This window comes from Urtica dioica, chromosome 8 (genome assembly GCF_054948205.1).
Source record: "Urtica dioica subsp. dioica isolate 48M chromosome 8, U.dioica_male_clone48M_v1_H2, whole genome shotgun sequence".
NCBI lineage: Eukaryota > Viridiplantae > Streptophyta > Magnoliopsida > Rosales > Urticaceae > Urtica > Urtica dioica.
The window spans coordinates 1,867,465-1,884,455 of NC_142763.1; the positions used below are offsets into that span (position 1 = coordinate 1,867,465).

General features: G+C 42.0%; 3 protein-coding genes across 4 annotated transcripts; 2 read left to right on the forward strand and 1 right to left on the reverse strand.

Moving 5' to 3' along the window:
• Positions 1-1,500: 1,500 nt before the first annotated feature.
• LOC149387114 (DEAD/DEAH box helicase) lies at positions 1,501-5,633 on the forward strand. Its single transcript, XM_089621519.1, has 8 exons — positions 1,501-2,612; positions 3,456-3,715; positions 3,797-3,936; positions 4,017-4,087; positions 4,201-4,362; positions 4,439-4,525; positions 4,628-4,846; positions 4,942-5,633. Exons 1-8 carry the CDS (start codon positions 1,650-1,652, stop codon positions 5,398-5,400), a joined length of 2,361 nt encoding a protein of 786 aa, XP_089477645.1. The 5' UTR covers positions 1,501-1,649; the 3' UTR covers positions 5,401-5,633.
• A 104-nt stretch (positions 5,634-5,737) lies between these two features.
• MCM9 (minichromosome maintenance 9) lies at positions 5,738-11,191 on the forward strand. Its single transcript, XM_089621525.1, is given in 19 exon segments — positions 5,738-6,059; positions 6,119-6,221; positions 6,306-6,408; positions 6,494-6,632; positions 6,952-7,018; positions 7,302-7,476; positions 7,771-7,870; positions 8,119-8,216; positions 8,315-8,380; positions 8,480-8,572; positions 8,692-8,808; positions 9,052-9,124; positions 9,359-9,425; positions 9,603-9,899; positions 9,978-10,045; positions 10,167-10,276; positions 10,361-10,408; positions 10,541-10,693; positions 10,801-11,191. Coding segments are annotated over 19 exon segments (2,073 nt in total). The 5' UTR covers positions 5,738-5,937; the 3' UTR covers positions 10,875-11,191.
• A 1,074-nt stretch (positions 11,192-12,265) lies between these two features.
• On the reverse strand, positions 12,266-16,641 carry LOC149387116 (dicarboxylate transporter 2.1, chloroplastic-like). 2 transcript variants are annotated; one of them, XM_089624308.1, is made up of 5 exons: positions 15,747-16,641; positions 14,862-15,175; positions 13,874-14,322; positions 13,136-13,272; positions 12,266-12,594 (listed from the first exon to the last, which is right to left on the reverse strand). In XM_089624308.1, the coding sequence occupies exons 1-4, from the start codon at positions 16,554-16,556 to the stop codon at positions 13,157-13,159; spliced, it is 1,689 nt and encodes a 562-aa protein (XP_089480434.1). In that variant the 5' UTR covers positions 16,557-16,641; the 3' UTR covers positions 12,266-12,594; positions 13,136-13,156. The 2 variants fall into 2 exon arrangements, with proteins under 2 accessions (XP_089480434.1, XP_089480433.1); XM_089624307.1 differs by lacking the exon at positions 12,266-12,594 and having other exon boundaries at positions 12,908-13,272.
• Positions 16,642-16,991: the final 350 nt, after the last annotated feature.

A 16,991-nucleotide genomic window follows, 5' to 3' on the forward strand; every position in this document is an offset into this window, starting at 1 on the left:
TTCAAATATGAATAAGATCGTTTTCAGAATTCGGGGACTAACTTGAAATATCTGCCATAATACAGGGGACAAATATGTCATTTATTCTAATATTATTTACAACTTCCTCATAATCTATGGACATATTGCTTTCCATTTTTTCTTTTCTTTTCTTGCTATGAGAATGAGACTCATTTGATTATACATATAAAGGCAATTTTATATATGTGGTTCTTTAGACATGAAAACGTAGGTATTCTAAAAAATTGTTTAAATTAGAAATAGATAGATGCTTATGGAAAAGTAGAGTTACTCTAAAAACTAACATCGTTAAAGAAAATCGCTTATCTGAAAGTCATATCCTAGGTCGGGGTGAGGGGTTTTTGAACACATATATCATATATGATACAAAGAATGATCCACATTGTTTATAGTTATACTAAGTGGATCAATAATAACATTTTCTCTCAACGAGATTTACACACAATATGAAATCGTCTGGTCAACCCATACATGTGTTGGACTTTACGACCATTAATCCTTTTTTAATGTTGTCCAAAGTTATAAGTTTCAATTAATTAGAATAATCCCAAACTGTAAGGATCATTTTCTCTGCTATAAACCTTTAACCGTACGTTCAGACTTCTCCAATAAAAACTCTCTGAAGAATTTTCCTTACTATTTCATAATTCATATACGAACCATCAAATACACTCGAACACAACTACAAAAACACGAACATAAATCTTCGAACTTATAAAAATAGCTTTTTCTTGAAAAGAGATGAAGAATGATAGAGAAAATTATATATTTTTTTTAGATAACAAATAAGATCTCGAAACTAAGGATTTCGTTTAAAATTATATTTGTTTTTCTAATTTAGAAAAAATTTACTACGTTCCTTGAAACACATGCCCTATACAAACTATTTTCTTGTTATTTTTAGAACAAAATGTCTCTAACATTGCAATAACTCATGGACGAAGATGATATAAAATTATCTAAATTTAATTACATTTACCGAACCAAGATCCCCATTCCAATCTCAGCCAGGCATTTCATTGAACAATTTACGGTTGGTCACAGAGAGCAACGATCACACATTCAACAAATATCAATTGTGTCGTACATATTCACACGACTCACCAAACTTGGTATACTGAGAGAACAACGAGCAAACTCACCAAACGTTAATTGGCTCTGTGTTGTAACCTACGCCACAAACAACAAAGAAAAAGCCAGAGAGAGATAAAACATAATCCTTGGGAACATATTCAACAAATCCACGATATATGTCAAAACCGGAATAAATACTTTCGTCGTGTGTAATTAGTATCATACCACTACTGATCTGATACACCATACCGATCACTAATCATTAGATGAGTTTTCAAAAAAAAAAAAAACAGAAAATACTTCAGAATCACTACTGATGATACATGTAATTAGTAAGATAACATTTCACAATTTTAAGGACAATCAAGAAGAAGCCATTAAATCCGAAGAACTAAACCTCCCAAAGAGGGCCTAGCGTGATAAGGAAAACGAAAAATATCTGGGGTGCACGTGCGGTGGCGCGCGCGTGTGTGTAAGATAGTAAAAACACAATAAGTGAGAGAGAGAGAGAGAGAGAGAGAGAGAAGAGATGAGAGCTTAAACCCCAAACGGAAATGGGAAGCATAAGCACAATCACAAGCCCTCATATTTGGGGGACATGGCGGTTCAGGAGGAGGAGACCCTCCTTCGTGACAGCTCAGCAAGCCGCCGTGCAGAAGAAGGACGTCATCTCTGTGGTGAACGAGCGAATCCGGCGAGACAAGCACCACCCGGGAGGCGGCGGCGCGGCGGTGGTGGTCGACGGCGAGGAAGACCTCCGCGCCGTTAGACTCCAGCAGCAGAAAGGCCTCCAGAGGCTGCGGCAGAGGCGCGACGGCCTCACCTACTCCGTCGACCCCTACACCCTCCGCTCCGGCGACTACGTCGTCCACAAGAAGGTCGGCGTCGGCCGCTTCGTCGCCATCAGGATTGAGCAAGGACCGAAGTCCGGTCCGGCGACTCCGACGCCGTACGTGTTCATCGAGTACGCGGACGGCATGGCGAAGCTGCCGCTCTCTCAGGCGGCGCGCGCGCTGTACCGCTACACCCTGCCGTCGCAGCCGGAGAAGGCTCCCCGGAGCTTAAACAAGCTGAACGACACCGCCGGGTGGGAGCGGCGCCGGGCCCGGGGGAAGCTGGCGGTCCACAAGATGGTGGTCCACCTCATGGAGCTTTACCTGCAGCGGCTGAGGCTGACCCGGCCGCCGTACCCGGACCCGCCCGAGGCGGACTCGGCCCGGTTCGAGGCGCTGTTCCCGCACCGGCCCACGCCCGACCAGGCGCAGGCGTTCCTGGACGTGCGGCGCGACCTGACGCGGCGGGCCACGCCCATGGACCGCCTGGTGTGCGGGGACGTTGGGTTCGGGAAGACCGAGGTGGCTCTGCGGGCCATCTTCTGCGTGGTCTCCGCCGGAAAACAGGCTATGGTTCTCGCTCCCACCGTCGTCCTTGCTCGCCAGCATTTCCACGTCATCTCTGCTCGCTTCTCCGCCGCCTCCTACTCCCACATCTCCGTCGGCCTCCTCACCAGGTTTCAGGTGGGTAACACTGAAATTGAGATTGGTTTGTTGAAAGAGAATGGGAACTAGCAAATAGGATGGGTTTATAAGGCGTTGAATTTCTCGATGTATTTGAGATTCGGGCTAAGATGAGAGAACCATCATCTTGAGGGGGCGTGTCATGATTCATGAATCTCATATTGAAAGAGAACGATAACTAGCGTAGGTTTATAAGCGGAAAGGAGTTACTCCTCTTGTTTGTCATTTAGATTTGAGATAAAACAAAACCTTAATTGTTGTCTGAAAACCAATATTTGGGGTTAATCCAGACGCTGACTCTTGTCGTCTCGTCGCGCATTGAAATCGAAAGGGAGTGAGAACTAGCAGAGGTTTGAGTTACTCCTCTGATTGTCGATTAGTTTTGAGATAGAAGTCCACGGCGCTTAGCATCATATCAGAGCCCAATAAAATCTAAACATGTATCCGATCCGGTTTTCGGGACTCGGCCCAAGATGAGTGAATGCAAAGAGCCAAATTTAGGAATCATATGTTGAAAGAGAATGAGAACAAGCATAAGTTTGTAAGGCAATGAGTTACTCCTCTTGTTGTCATTTAGCTTTGAGGTAGTAGTTCATGATATCAGAGTCCAACAAAGCCAAAACAGGTATCCGATCCAATATTTGAGATTCAGCCCAAGATTAGTGGAAATTGACATAGGTTTTTTGTAAGGCGATATTTCACACTGAGAAATGACTGAATTGCAGTCTATGTCTCTGCCCCGGAACTAACTGTGCATGTGGTCCAACACAAGTATTCCACACATTCTCTCTCTGTTTTCTCTCTTATAACCTCTCAATCTATACTCATTGCTGTTCGTTGCAGACTAAGTCCGAGAAAGAAGAGTACCTCCGAATGATCAAGTCGGGAGAGCTGTCCATCATCGTCGGCACTCACTCCCTCCTCGGAAGCAGAGTCGTCTACAACAATCTCGGCCTTCTCGTCGTCGACGAAGAACAGAGGTTTGGCGTCAAACAGAAGGAGAAGATAGCGTCTTTCAAGACTTCCATCGACGTATTAACTCTATCGGCCACTCCCATACCCCGCACCTTGTATTTAGCCTTAACCGGCTTCCGTGACGCTAGGTGATTGATTCATCATTCTTTATCACAACAAGTATCCGAGTTTTTTTTCTTCTTCTTCTTATTCTTTATTTGTTCTCTTAGTTTGATTACAACTCCACCCCCGGAAAGGATCCCCATAAACACCCATCTCTCGCCCTACACCAAGGAAAAAGCTGTCTCGGCAATTCAATACGAGCTGGATCGAGGAGGACAAGTGTTTTACGTGTTGCCTCGTATTAAAGGTTCAACCTTTTTCTCACTCACTCACTCGCCGTCTCTCTTGCCTTCTCTTTTTAATCTCGTGTTCCTTTTCGTGCTTCAGGCCTCGAAGAAGTCATGGAGTTTCTGGCAGAGTCGTTTCCTGGTGTCGAAATGGCTATGGCGCACGGTCAGGTAGATGATAATAAAGACGCTAAGTCTTTTGCACGCGTACATCTCAGTTTACGTGCAAACTTTCAGTGGAAAATGTGATTATTGACTGACTCTATGGAGGCCACGCTCTGCAGCAATACTCGAAACAGCTCGAGGAAACCATGGAGAGATTCGCACAAGGCGATGTCAAAATCCTCCTTTGCACCAACATCGTGGAAAGCGGCCTCGACATCCAAAACGCAAACACAATCATCATTCAGGATGTTCAGCAGTTTGGTCTAGCACAGTTGTACCAGGTATTCCCTCTTTCTCGGAAAAAAAAAAAAAAAAAAAATCTACCAAGTATAGGCATTGTTAATATCATTGGAACAGTTGCGTGGAAGGGTGGGGCGAGCGGACAAGGAAGCTCATGCGTATTTATTTTATCCCGACAAGTCGATGCTATCCGATCACGCACTGGTACTTTTTTTTTTTTTTTTTTTTTTTTTTTTGCAATTCTCGTTTCAAACCCAAGCTGTTTTATGACGAATTAAAAGCGAAATCGACGTGACCAATGTTCAGGAGAGACTAGCCGCTCTCGAGGAATGCTGTGAGCTGGGTCAAGGCTTTCAGCTCGCGGAGAGAGACATGGGAATAAGAGGCTTCGGCACCATTTTCGGCGAAGAACAGACCGGCGATGTCGGAAACGTCGGAGCCGATCTCTTCTTCGAAATGCTGTTCGACAGCTTGTCCAAGGTCGACGAACACCGCGTCAAATCCGTTCCCTACCATTCCGTACAGGTAGCCATAGAGAACTTCAATTTTTTTTTTTCTTTTCGATTTTATCCTCCTTCTTTAAATATTTTTGTGAATTAAAATAAAAAAAATGGTTTCAGGTGGAGATGAACATAAATCCTCATCTGTCATCGGAGTACATAAACTACGTAGAGAATCCGTTGGAGGTGATAAAAGAGGCGGAGAGGGCAGCGGAGAGAGACATGTGGAGCTTGATGCAATTCACGGAGAAGCTGCGATGCCAGCACGGGAAAGAGCCGTACTCGATGGAGGTGATTCTCAAGAAGCTTTACGTGCAGAGAATGGCCGCGGATCTCGGGATCACCAAGATCTACGCCTCTGGAAAATTGGTGGCTATGGAGACCAACATGAGCAAGAACGTCTTTAGGCTCATCACGGCCTCGATGCTCACAGACACTCACAGGGATTGCCTCGCCATGGAGGGGAATCTCATTAAGGCACAGCTTCTTTTGGAGCTCCCAAGAGAACAGCTCTTGAATTGGGTGTTCCAGTGCTTATCCGAACTTCACTCTTCTTTGCCAGCCCTCATCAAATGCTAGTTTCATTTTTTCCCCTATAAACAAATTACATCCAATTCCTTTGTAAATGTTTAATTGATTGAACAAATACAACTAGGAAAAAAAAAAGAGTAGTATTGAACAAGAAACAGAAAAAGGGATTACTTGATTTGGTTTGTTGGTGTAAATTGAAATGTCAAAGGTCAAAAGACGATGAAGACCACCAATGAATTTTAAGTCAATAAAAAAATGTGCGTTTGACGTCAATTAAATCATGGAGACATATAATATTTTTAATTTTTTAATATAATGTTCGTCTGAAGGGTATTAAAGGGAAATCACTCCTAAGGCTTTTTTTTCTGGACACCAGTGCGGTTGTGTTGGGGGCCTTGAATATCCCAGCCCAATAAAAAGACGAAAAGACTCCAAACTTGGGAACAAGCTTGCCATTACTATAGGGGTAGTTCAGTCAATTAAGGAGGTCAAGAAGAGATCCTTCAGTGGCGGTTCCCGCCAAAAAATTCCCGTCGCGTGAGTCAGTTTCTTTTTCCACTTTGGCATAAGCGGTGGGCGGTGGCAATGGGAGATTCTCCGGCGCCGGTGAAATCTATGGCGGCGTTTCTCGTGCGACGCTACCCCGACGAGCTCTGTTCCATCTCTCTATCTCCAGACCCCAAGCTTCACTACTCTCTTCTCGTTGAGTAAGTCTCGCTCTCTCGCTTCCTTTTCATTCCTGAAAATTTTCTCATCAAAATCACAGCTTCGCTGAGCTTTTGGAGGACGATCCTCCACTGGCTCGCCTCGTCTACTCTCAACCAACCGAGTACTTGCGATTCTTCGACGAAGCCGCTGTTTGGGCTCATGTATGTAATCTAGTCAAAATCTAGCTTTTATCCATCAAAATACGAGTGAATCTTCTGATAAAGTCGTTGATTTCATTTCTTTAGAAAGTTGTATTGGCGGACTTGAAAAATTCTGGCAAGAACGGGATCAGGAAGGAATTCATTCATATTCGGATCGACTCCAGTGGTTCTCCTCTCGAATGCGCTGGTGATTCTCTCAATCGCTGTGATTCGATTTTTTGGACTGGTTTGAAGATTTTATAATCGTCGAGCTTTTTTTTCTTTTGGAGTAGAGACCTTTCCGAGGATCGGATGCGTGAGAGTGAGGCATTTGGGGATTCTTCTGACCCTGAAAGGAACGGTCATTCGATCGGGATCGATCAAGATGTATGAGGGTGAGAGGCTGTACATGTGTGAGAAATGCCAGCATAGGCGAGTCTTGATCTGACTTTTCCACATTGCAAACTAGCTAGATTTCTAATTGTGAATTAAAAAAATGAGTATTATTATGGTTTTAGACTGAATAGCTCAACATTCGTATCATCGTGTTTAACTTGTAGTGGTTTTGACTGGATAGTTTTCATGCAATGTCGGGATCGAGGGTAATTGAAACAGTCTGAAAAAAGATGTACATACTTTAAAATTCATTTTAAGTTCTTTTCTTTTTTTTTGGGCACTCTGTGATTATCGTGTTGATAATGATCTATTGTCGAGTTTCTTTTAAAAAAAATGATCTATTGTATTTGTGCAGCTTCCTAGTATACCCGGAGCTAGAAACTAGAAACTCCATACAACTACCTTCACAGTGCCCATCACATGTATGTTTTGTATTATATATATAGGTTGTCTTATAAGTTATGATATAATCCCGATCGAGTATCAGTAATCGCAGTTGTTGGTATTCTGATTAATAGTTTAGATGATAAATGCTCTTAGGTTTTTCATCCTGGTTGCTTTAAAATGTCTTGACTCTTGACAATGAATGCTGGCTTATGCCAATAAGTTGCTAGTTTTTTATATGACGTTTTCTATGGAACTTCTGATACTCGGAGCTTTGAAAAGTTCAATGATCAACCTCTCTTTCTCTCTCTCTGGTGACAGAGATCTAAGCTCTGCAACAGCACAAAGTTCAAATACTTAGAAGGATCAATAACATGCCATGATTATCAAGAAATCAAAATCCAAGAGAGTACTCAAGTCTTAGGCGTTGGAGCGATTCCCCGTTCCATCCCTGTCATTCTAAAGGATGATCTTGTTGATATTGTTAAAGCTGGAGGTACCACACTCTTATTTTTTGGTTTTTTTTTTTTTTACATCACTCGTCTTTCATGAACTTCACAGGGAAACTTCACCTCCAACTTTTATGTGTTGAATCTTATTAGATTTATTTACGTCGTCTCATACCATGTTCACGTGCTGATACGCTCGCCTCATCTCGTTTTAAAAAATATTCCAATATATCTGCTAGTGTTTTTTCTTACCTCTATTTTTCCTTGTCATGTGAAATTGTCTACTTTGTCAACGTATTCATGTGACCATGGCTCTCTGACTATTATTGAATGATCCGCAGATGACGTTGTGGTTACGGGGGTCTTAACAGCAAAGTGGTCTCCTGACATGAAAGATGTACGATGTGATCTCGACCCAATACTGATAGCTAATCATGTGAGGTAAATGAAATAGCTTCGAAAATAAGAGCAAATATTAGGCACACGTTGCTTATCCCGTCTTCTTAGTAATAACATCCACTTGTGTTCTATGGAAAACAAAATGTTGCACTTGTTGAACAGCTCTACAATTGTTGGATCATATCTAGAGCAAACTTACAAATGCTAGTAAAAAGTATCGATGTTCTTGTTCGTTCTATCCTGATTAATATTTGGTCACTTCACTGAATTCGTTTTCCTCATGTGCTTAGGAGAACTAATGAGCTGAAGTCGGATATTAATATTCCTCACGATGAAATTATGAAGTATAGGCAATTTTGGTCAGACTTTAAGGATACTCCTTTAAAAGGTATCACTGATTGCACTGTTTCATATGAATGAGCAACACGGTGATCACTTTCGGCTTACCGCCCTTGTAAAAATATTTCCATTTTGAAAATCACACAGGGAGAAATGCCATTCTACGAGGAATATGCCCTCAAGTTTTTGGACTCTTCACCGTAAAGCTTGCAGGTACATCATCTGGTTTCAACTCCAAGTGCGTAATTATTACAACTTTTTGTATCCAATAAATTAGTAATAATTTTCCTATCTTGTCTTGTTTAAACTTAGTTGCACTGACACTTATCGGAGGTGTTCAACATGTTGACGCGTCTGGGACCAAGGTACGAGGAGAGTCTCATTTGCTATTAGTTGGTGACCCAGGTACTAAAATTCATCTTAGGTCTATTCTCAACAATGTCTCTCTCTTTCTCTCTCTCTCTCTCTCTCTCTCTCTCTCTCATGTTAGGAGATTAAATGACAACATTGCAAATGCTTCTTAGGTACTGGAAAATCTCAGTTTCTGAAATTTTCGGCGAAACTGAGTAACCGCTCTGTAATTACTACTGGCTTGGGAAGCACAAGTGCTGGACTCACTGTTACAGCCGTCAAAGATGGAGGTAAATGATTGCACCTTCATTATATCTAATTGATTCTCAGGTGTTGATTGCTTTGAGCAGAACAACTAGTTTGTTGAATCTGAAATACACCGTTACACACGGAGGGTTTTGTTGCTTGGGTTGTAGATTTATTACATTTCTTGTGTTTTTTTTCTTAAATTGACATAATATAAATTGTTTGGCCGTATTTTTTTCAATTCTATTCATCTTGAATGGGTGAGCCAAAATGCGGTTGATTTGCAGGCGAATGGATGTTGGAAGCCGGTGCCCTTGTTTTGGCCGATGGAGGGCTATGTTGCATAGATGAATTCGATAGGTTGGTTTACACTCTTTGATTGTTTTTCATATAATATTGCATCTACAGTTTAAGTTTTTTGAAAATTGATGATTCGAGGCTTAATTCCTAGTGCTTTGAGATCGACAAGAGATGCTAGTTCAGTTGGAGTCATATGAAAAAGTATATTAAAAATAAAATCACTGCTAAATATTAATTAGAGATATGGTTGTTACATGTCTTATTGCCTTAATATAATGTTATATATCTTGGCAGCATGAGAGAACACGACAGAGCGACCATACACGAAGCAATGGAACAGCAAACTATTAGTGTTGCCAAGGTAATTATTTTCAGATATTAGAAGTAACTTCAACTTAATGAACCTCAACATGATTCCAGGTTCTATTGGTTTGCCTTGGAAAAAGTTTCTTTCGGTTTATTTTCAACTAAAAAGACGTCCGGAACCTTGTCATCAAAGAGTTGTATAATCTATTTCAAAAATGTTTTTTTTTTCTAGGCCGGTCTAGTGACAACTCTAAGCACAAAAACCGTTGTATTTGGTGCAACAAATCCTAAGGGACAGTACGATCCTGATCAGTGTATGATTTCAATCTTCCACTTTCTCTTACGTATCTATTGTGTTTTACACTGATTCACAACGTTGCTGTTTTGTTCGTTTTTCCCTTCTCTAGCTCTATCAGTCAACACAGCTCTCTCTGGTCCTTTGTTGAGTAGATTTGACATAGTTCTTGTCCTTCTCGATACAAAAAATCCTGAATGGGACAGCGTCGTGTCATCTCACATTTTATTTGAGGTATCCAATCACAGTTTATCCCTCAAAGATGATTGATGAATCTAAAGTCTTGATTCTAAATTTTGAATAATATTACAGGGAGAGCCTGAGGAAGGCAATAGTGTTGAAGACCTATCAAATATCTGGCCACTTCCGTTGCTCCGAAGGTATAATTGTCCTATCTTATACTTGGATCCAATTATTCTGAAATCTTCTGATTTCTTAGTTTCGTTTGCGATAATGATCTATATGACATGTTACATCTTTTTTTAAATGAGAATCTTGCAGATATATTCAGTATGTGAAAGCAAATTTTAGGCCTGTCCTAACGAAGGACGCTGAAACAGTGATCTCGAGTTATTATCAACTCCAGAGAAGATCTGCAACTCAAAATGCAGGTACCAATAAAGCACACAAAATTTCTGATCCGTCTTATCGCTATTTTCTCTTTTTCGACACCGGAAAATTTGTTGCGATTTCAGCTAGAACGACTGTGCGAATGCTTGAAAGTTTGATACGCTTAGCTCAAGGTAACATTAACTCCTTGGAAGAGTAATGGTCAAGTCCTAGCTTCCCACATTTTCTTTATCAAACAATCTTTTATAGAAAAGAAATCCCATTAACGTGACCTAATTTAATTTACTTGTGTCGACGTTGTACAGCTCATGCAAGATTAATGTTCAGAAACGAGGTAACTCGGTTAGACGCGATAACAGCCATTCTATGTGTTGAATCATCTATGACCACCTCAGCCATTGTAGACAGTGTTGGCAACGCTCTGCACTCCAATTTCACCGAAAATCCTGATCTCGACTGTATCCTTGCAATTCATTTCCTTGCTTATTTGTTCAAATCCTCCTATTTTTTTTCTTGCGCATTAGAAATTGTCCATGTTTCATCCCTTAACTGCCAGAGTGAATAGATACCCAGCAAGAGAGGTTGATCCTTCAGAAGCTAACGTCATTTGATGATGAATTGAGCATAGAAATATTATAGTGAGTGACCACCGAAAGCAAGTAGCGGAGATTTTGATAAAATGTTATGTGTTCGTCACATCGCAAGAGCGTCAACTTGATGCACACTCTATCCTGATTATTTTTTGGAATATTGGTCGCCGCACTAGATGTATGTCTGTCGTATTGGGTATGATTTGATTCCAAAACAATGTTTTGATACACAGTGGAAATAGAGACTTTATGGATTTCCATTTTTTTTTTTTGCTAAACTTTGTCTACTGTACTAAATCTTTCTAGCCAGCTTTGACAATGAAACGATGGCCAAAGAGAAGGTCAATAGTTTATCCAATCTTTCTATTCTAGGTCATAATTCAAGAGCCAAAAAAAAAGTAAAAAAGGCTATCCAATATCTCCATATTGGCATCTTTCAGATCCACACAATTTCTGTGGTGAAGTGTCATATTTGCCTCTATCCAAAACTTCATCGACCAAAAAACAAACTCACTCCCATCTGAAATATTGTGACGCCCATAAAAATCTCCTTATAAAATGTACTATGACATAATTATCGTAAACGGGACAAGTATGGAGACGGTTGGCCTATAAATAAAGTATAAACATTGTAATCAAATTCCGTAGCATTTTCTTTTATAAGCACTTGTTAGCAATAAGCTTCCAAAGACTTGGCAAATGAACATACTGCAATGGATATAACACTAAACTTGTGGAAATGCCCATCCAGAAGCAAAGCAAAGCAAAACAAAACACTCAGAACCATTCGAGTCAATGATCAGAATCCAAGCACCAAATTAAAATCTGTCAAAAGCTTCAGCGTAATCCGGGGATAGAGAACTAGTGCTCAGTTGAGTCACAACAAAGAAAGTTGCGACCCCAAAGGCCTCTATTTCCGATGAAGCTCGACCATGGAAACACATCAAACTGACCTCCATAAGGGAAATTTGAAAGAAAGTGAAGCCCTAACAAGAAAACAGAATAGAACCTTGAAGCCCTTCAGGCTCTTGAACTCAAAATCCACACCGCTCGGAATCTCCTCAAGTTTTTGCAGCGTTGGAGAATATATAGGTCGGACGATAAGTTAATCACCCCCATGGCCAATCTTTAAGAGTGCTTGTAGATTCTTGTAGCTTTTGGGTATTTAACCTTTGAACTTGTTACGGCTCAGATTAAGACTAGCCAATCTCCGGCAAGAGGACAGGCTTTCGCGGAGAGAGCCCCAGAAGAGATTAGAAACGACATCAAGCAAAACAAGACTGACCATCACTGAGCAATTGAGACTAAAGAGGTTTCTTATTCCTTGGCTAAGTTGACCCGAAAATTCATTACCGCAAGATTGATTTCACTGAGAGATTACCGAGCTTGAAAATGCTATCTTGCAAACTTCTTAAGAGCTCATTACATTAAGAGAAAGAAACGTGCAGCGAACTACAATTGCACACTGTTCGGTAATTCACCAGAGGAATCGGTTATACGAAAGATCAAGAAAGCAAAGATAAGTATGAACATTATACAAATCAAGAATTTCAAAGCTATACAAACGAAAGAACCTGTGAGAGAGACGGCTTCTTCATTCATAGCTAGAGAGGTTCTGGAGATTCAGCTTATCCAATCCCACCAAGGGCTCGCAAATTTTTCCAGAGATTCTTCTGCCTTCGAGCTCACCGGCCTTTTTTCTTCCTCCCGGGCTGGGCCGAGAAGAACAAGAAACTCTGCCCAATCATCTCAGAAAGATGATGGTCGTTCTTGAGAAAAATATTTAAGAGCTCGGTGAACCAGAGAGTAAATTGATAATGACTCATTATGCTTCAGCCAATATGAATTTGACCTCTTCGGAGGAGTTGACAGTTAGTGAAGAAAATATATCATTATTTATTTCCAACAAATAAAGATTTATATTCACCTTTTACTCATTTATTTTATATCGAAGAGTACTACATCATAAAACTAGATGTGAAGACAAGCTTTTTAATGATTTTATGAAGCCTTTGATCTTCAGAAAAATCAAGTTAGCAGACTGATGTGATGTAGAAGAAGAAATCCAAAAAAAAAAAAAAAAAAAACACAAAGGAGATACCATCAAATGGTTTCATTTATTGTTGATCTTCACTGATCCATATCCAAATTTAATAAAAGGAGCCAGGGAAGAGCTAAACAGATGAAACTGAAAGCTAACAGTCGAATATTAAAATAAAATAAAAAAACAAAAAAAAAAACCTCCGTGACTGAGTCACAGCTCAACTATTTCAATAAGTACGACGGAGAGAAAAACCACCGTTTACTTACAGGTTAAATAAAATTGATGAATCAACACAAGCCCAGAAATCTCCACCAGCAAGATCCAACGGCGCCCCAAATGATGGCGTTGATCACGGCCATCACAAAACCAACCCTGAAAACGTCCGGAAGGTCCACATAGCCAGCTGTAATAATCAACAATTCAGACGTTATATTAGTCTCTCCACTCTTAAACAGGCACTATGATAAATGTCAATAAAAATATGTTATAGGATTATAGATACTTTATATCATAAATTACCATCCATGGTTTGAAATATTGATACCGACGAGTATACCAGCGGTTCGTTTTTATGGAGTAAAAGAAAATTACTGATGGAAATTTCATCAGAACTTCAAATTTCCTCTTAATTGAAAAAAATTCGCAGGAATTTTAATAGCTTGACGATTTCTCGGTGATGAAACCTCTAATTGATATCATGTTTAAAAACATTTGAGCAATGCTTAAACAATTATTATTTTACTTTATTAAATCTAATAACTCCTTTAACATTAAGAATCTGTTTTGCAGAGAATAAATCCCAACTGATATACGAGAGCCCTAAACAGAAATTCCGGCAAAAAGGGTACCATTCTGAAACTTCAACGACATTTTTGAGGTTTTCGATACCATCTTGACTTAAAAACACATCAAAAGATCACAACGGCGATCAAAACTCGTTTTTAGATAGATGATTATCAAAATCTCACCGAGACTAGTGTTAGTAATAGAGCGAATTGGGGTACCTCCGTAATAGAGGGCGGATTGTCCGCTGGCGTAGTGCGTGAGACCGCCGAAGAGGTTCGAGTTGTAAGAGAGAGCCAAGGCGGCCAAGATGGCGGGAACTCCGGCGGCGACATGCATGGCAAGGAACGCCGAGTAGAGAGCGCCCACGTGGCCGGTCTGGCTGGCGAAGAGGTAGTGAATGGTCAAGTACGCGGCTTGGAGGACCGCGAACGCGGCCGGCCAGCTCAGCGAGAACGAAGCGAGCAGCTTCGAGACGCAGCCCGACATCCACGGCACGATCCCGAGGCTCGTCAGCTGCCCGGCCATGCCCACAAGCACCGCGAACCACGTCAGCGTGTCCCACGCCGACTTCTCCGACAGACAGTCGTTCCAGTCCAACACGCCCAGCAACAGAAGCGTGCACAGCCCGATCATCGCCGTCACCACGCTCGGCACGCCGATAACGTCCCTGCACAACAAGGGTAACCGAGCCCAGAAGAAGGGTAAATTGGTAATTTAATTATCAAATTTCTAAGCAAGTAAAAGCCACTAAAAGTTTGCGAATTGCTAAATAGCCAACTTATCGTTGATTATAGGTAAATAGTCATTCGGATGACGTGTGGCAGCAATTTTATTATGTTTATAAGGCTGTATATCAAGCGAACCCGTTATTTATTTGATGTTGTTTTTTATTTATATATTTGTTGGTATGTTAGTATAAATACGTCATTAGGGTGCGCAATTTGGGTTCGGAAATCACTAATATTGGAGAGATTGGCTCAACTCTCGAATTGTGAACCGAGTTTCTCAATAATAAAAGTCATTAGGTTTCGAACGCTACGTGTATCGTAATAACGATGTATAGAGAGGTATAACGCTTGTCCGAGAGTGTCGAACATTGTATTCCATTTTACGTACTACATTCTAACGATAAGATGTAAGGAGGTCCCTAAAATAATATAGCCGGAGAATGTGGTGCAAAACAAAAAAAAAACAAAAAATGCGTACCCAAAGACCCAGAGAGAGACGGCGAAGAGCATAGTGCCGACCATGATCCACTCGTCTTTGGTGACGGGACCCATGGTTTGGAGCTTTTTTGCGGCCATGGCAGGAGCGTCGGGGGTGTCCTTTGTCTTGGGAGGGAAAATGACGTAAAGAATGAGAGGAGTGACGAGGAGCGAGACAAGGGCCGGGACACTAGCGGCCTTGAACCATGTGATCCACGGGCTCGAAACGATGACCCCAACTTCCTCCGCCAGTTTCAGGCACAGCAGGTTTTGGGCCGCCGCCGTTAAGAATAGAGCGCTAGAACTCCCCGCAGCCTGTCATACACCACGAAATACGGGACTCAATTACGCAATAAGCGTAAACAACTTTTGATTTTTTTTTTTTTTTTTAAATCATAAAAATACCATTCATTCGATAATGGATACACATGAATTGTACTACAAAATTCATATTCTTGAGTTGTTGCCAAAGATGGCTCAGAGCCAAGAGCCAATACTCTGACTGAGAGTTATCAGTGTTTTCTTTATCTAATCAAAGTTGTAAACTATCTAATCTAATGGAAAGCTATTGGATCAAAAAGTAAGACTTCACAAGGTCTTCCAACCCCTCGATCGACAAATGTGGTCGAAAATTGGTGCCCCAAAATCAGGACTGTATCCGAACTTTCAAAATCCACATTACCACTCTCAAAAAGTACTCCGAGTAGTTGATCAACGTGCTTGTTACTCGTTAATCCACATTAATCAATATAAAGGGAGTCAATACTAATGAATTGGAATACCATACCTAACCTAGGAATCTAACATGATTATAGTCTTCGATCGCGGATGATGAATTAAACATGAGGTTTATATTTGCATGAGCACCCAAAAAAAAAAAAAAAACCTGGAGCTGAGACTGGATGAGGTAAGCGCCGAGATTCTTGCGAGACTCGTCGCCGGGGCGGCTTCCGGCGGAGAGCGATAGCGACTGAATAATCGGAAGAAACACTCCGCCGGCGCGAGCGGTGGAGCTCGGCATCGCCGGAGCGATCAACGCCTCGCTCAGCGTGAGGCCGTACGAGAGCCCAAGCGTGCTTTTCCCGAGCCACTTGACGAAGTACGTGGCGATCCGGTCGCCGAGGCCGGTCTTGATGAACCCGCGAGCGAAGAAGAACGAGACCACGATCAGCCAAATCACCTCGCTCGTGAACGCCCCGAAGGCGGTGGCGAACGGGAGGGTCTTGCTCGCCACCGCCGTCGTCAGCCCCATGAACGCCCACGCGCCGACCGGAAGTGGGCCCAGGACGAGCCCCGCCACCGTGGACAGGAAGATCGCCAGAAGCTGCCACGCCTGAGGCGTCACCTCCACCGGCCGCGGGACCAGGAACCTCAGGATCAGGCCGATTGACACCGACGCGATTAAAGGTACGATCTTTACGCCGGATTTGGGCTCCGATGCCGGCGACGATGATTCTGCGGCGGCGGCGGTGGAAGATTGGGGGCGGAAGCGGGGCTTAGGGAGGGGTTTGGGGAAGAGGGTGAGAGGGAAGGAGGAAGGGGATGACGTGGCGAGCGAGGATTGGGTGAATATTGAGGGCGGGGATTTCAAGGCGGCGATGGGTCGGAGGAGGCGGTGCCGGTGCCGGTGGGAGAGCGTGGTGCTGGATATGGCGGCCGCGGCGGAGGGTGGTCGGAGAGCGACGAGGCTCTCCATATTATTTCTTTCTAAAGAGAGAGAGAGAGAGAACGCAAGTTAGAATAACTTAAAAGAACTCAACTGACAAACTGACGCTGAGTAAGTGAGTGTTGTTCTCTGTTCCTTCTTCTTATTTGATATTGTTCTTTGTTTTTCTGGTGTTTTTTCCTATATGGTCCTTGAGGTTTTTCCTGATTTGATCAATTAGGGGTTTGGTATTTTATTTTGACAATTGGCCCCATGAATAATTTTCTCTTTCCTAGCAAGAATATGAGTCACAAAGTTTACAATTCAATAACAATCGGGTACGTGTCGTGTTCGTGCCGTGTCGTGTTCGTGCCGTGTCTTATTCGTGCCGTGTATTTTTTGATAGACCCGGACACGACTCATTTATTAATCGTGTCTAGGAGCAAAACCCAAACACGACCCACTATTTTTTTGTCGAACTCAGAC

Excerpts from the sequence above, each read along its gene's own strand:
- LOC149387114 (XM_089621519.1), top strand. The coding sequence starts at position 1,650 with ATGGGAAGCATAAGCACAATCACAAGCCCTCATATTTGGGGGACATGG. Across the intron at positions 2,613-3,455 it reads GCCTCCTCACCAGGTTTCAG|ACTAAGTCCGAGAAAGAAGA; the intron begins GTGGGTAACACT and ends TGTTCGTTGCAG. Across the intron at positions 4,088-4,200 it reads TGGCTATGGCGCACGGTCAG|CAATACTCGAAACAGCTCGA; the intron begins GTAGATGATAAT and ends CACGCTCTGCAG.
- LOC149387116 (XM_089624308.1), bottom strand. The coding sequence starts at position 16,556 with ATGGAGAGCCTCGTCGCTCTCCGACCACCCTCCGCCGCGGCCGCCATA. Across the intron at positions 15,176-15,746 it reads TCATCCAGTCTCAGCTCCAG|GCTGCGGGGAGTTCTAGCGC; the intron begins GTTTTTTTTTTT and ends GGTGTATGACAG. Across the intron at positions 13,273-13,873 it reads ATCCGCCCTCTATTACGGAG|CTGGCTATGTGGACCTTCCG; the intron begins GTACCCCAATTC and ends TGATTATTACAG.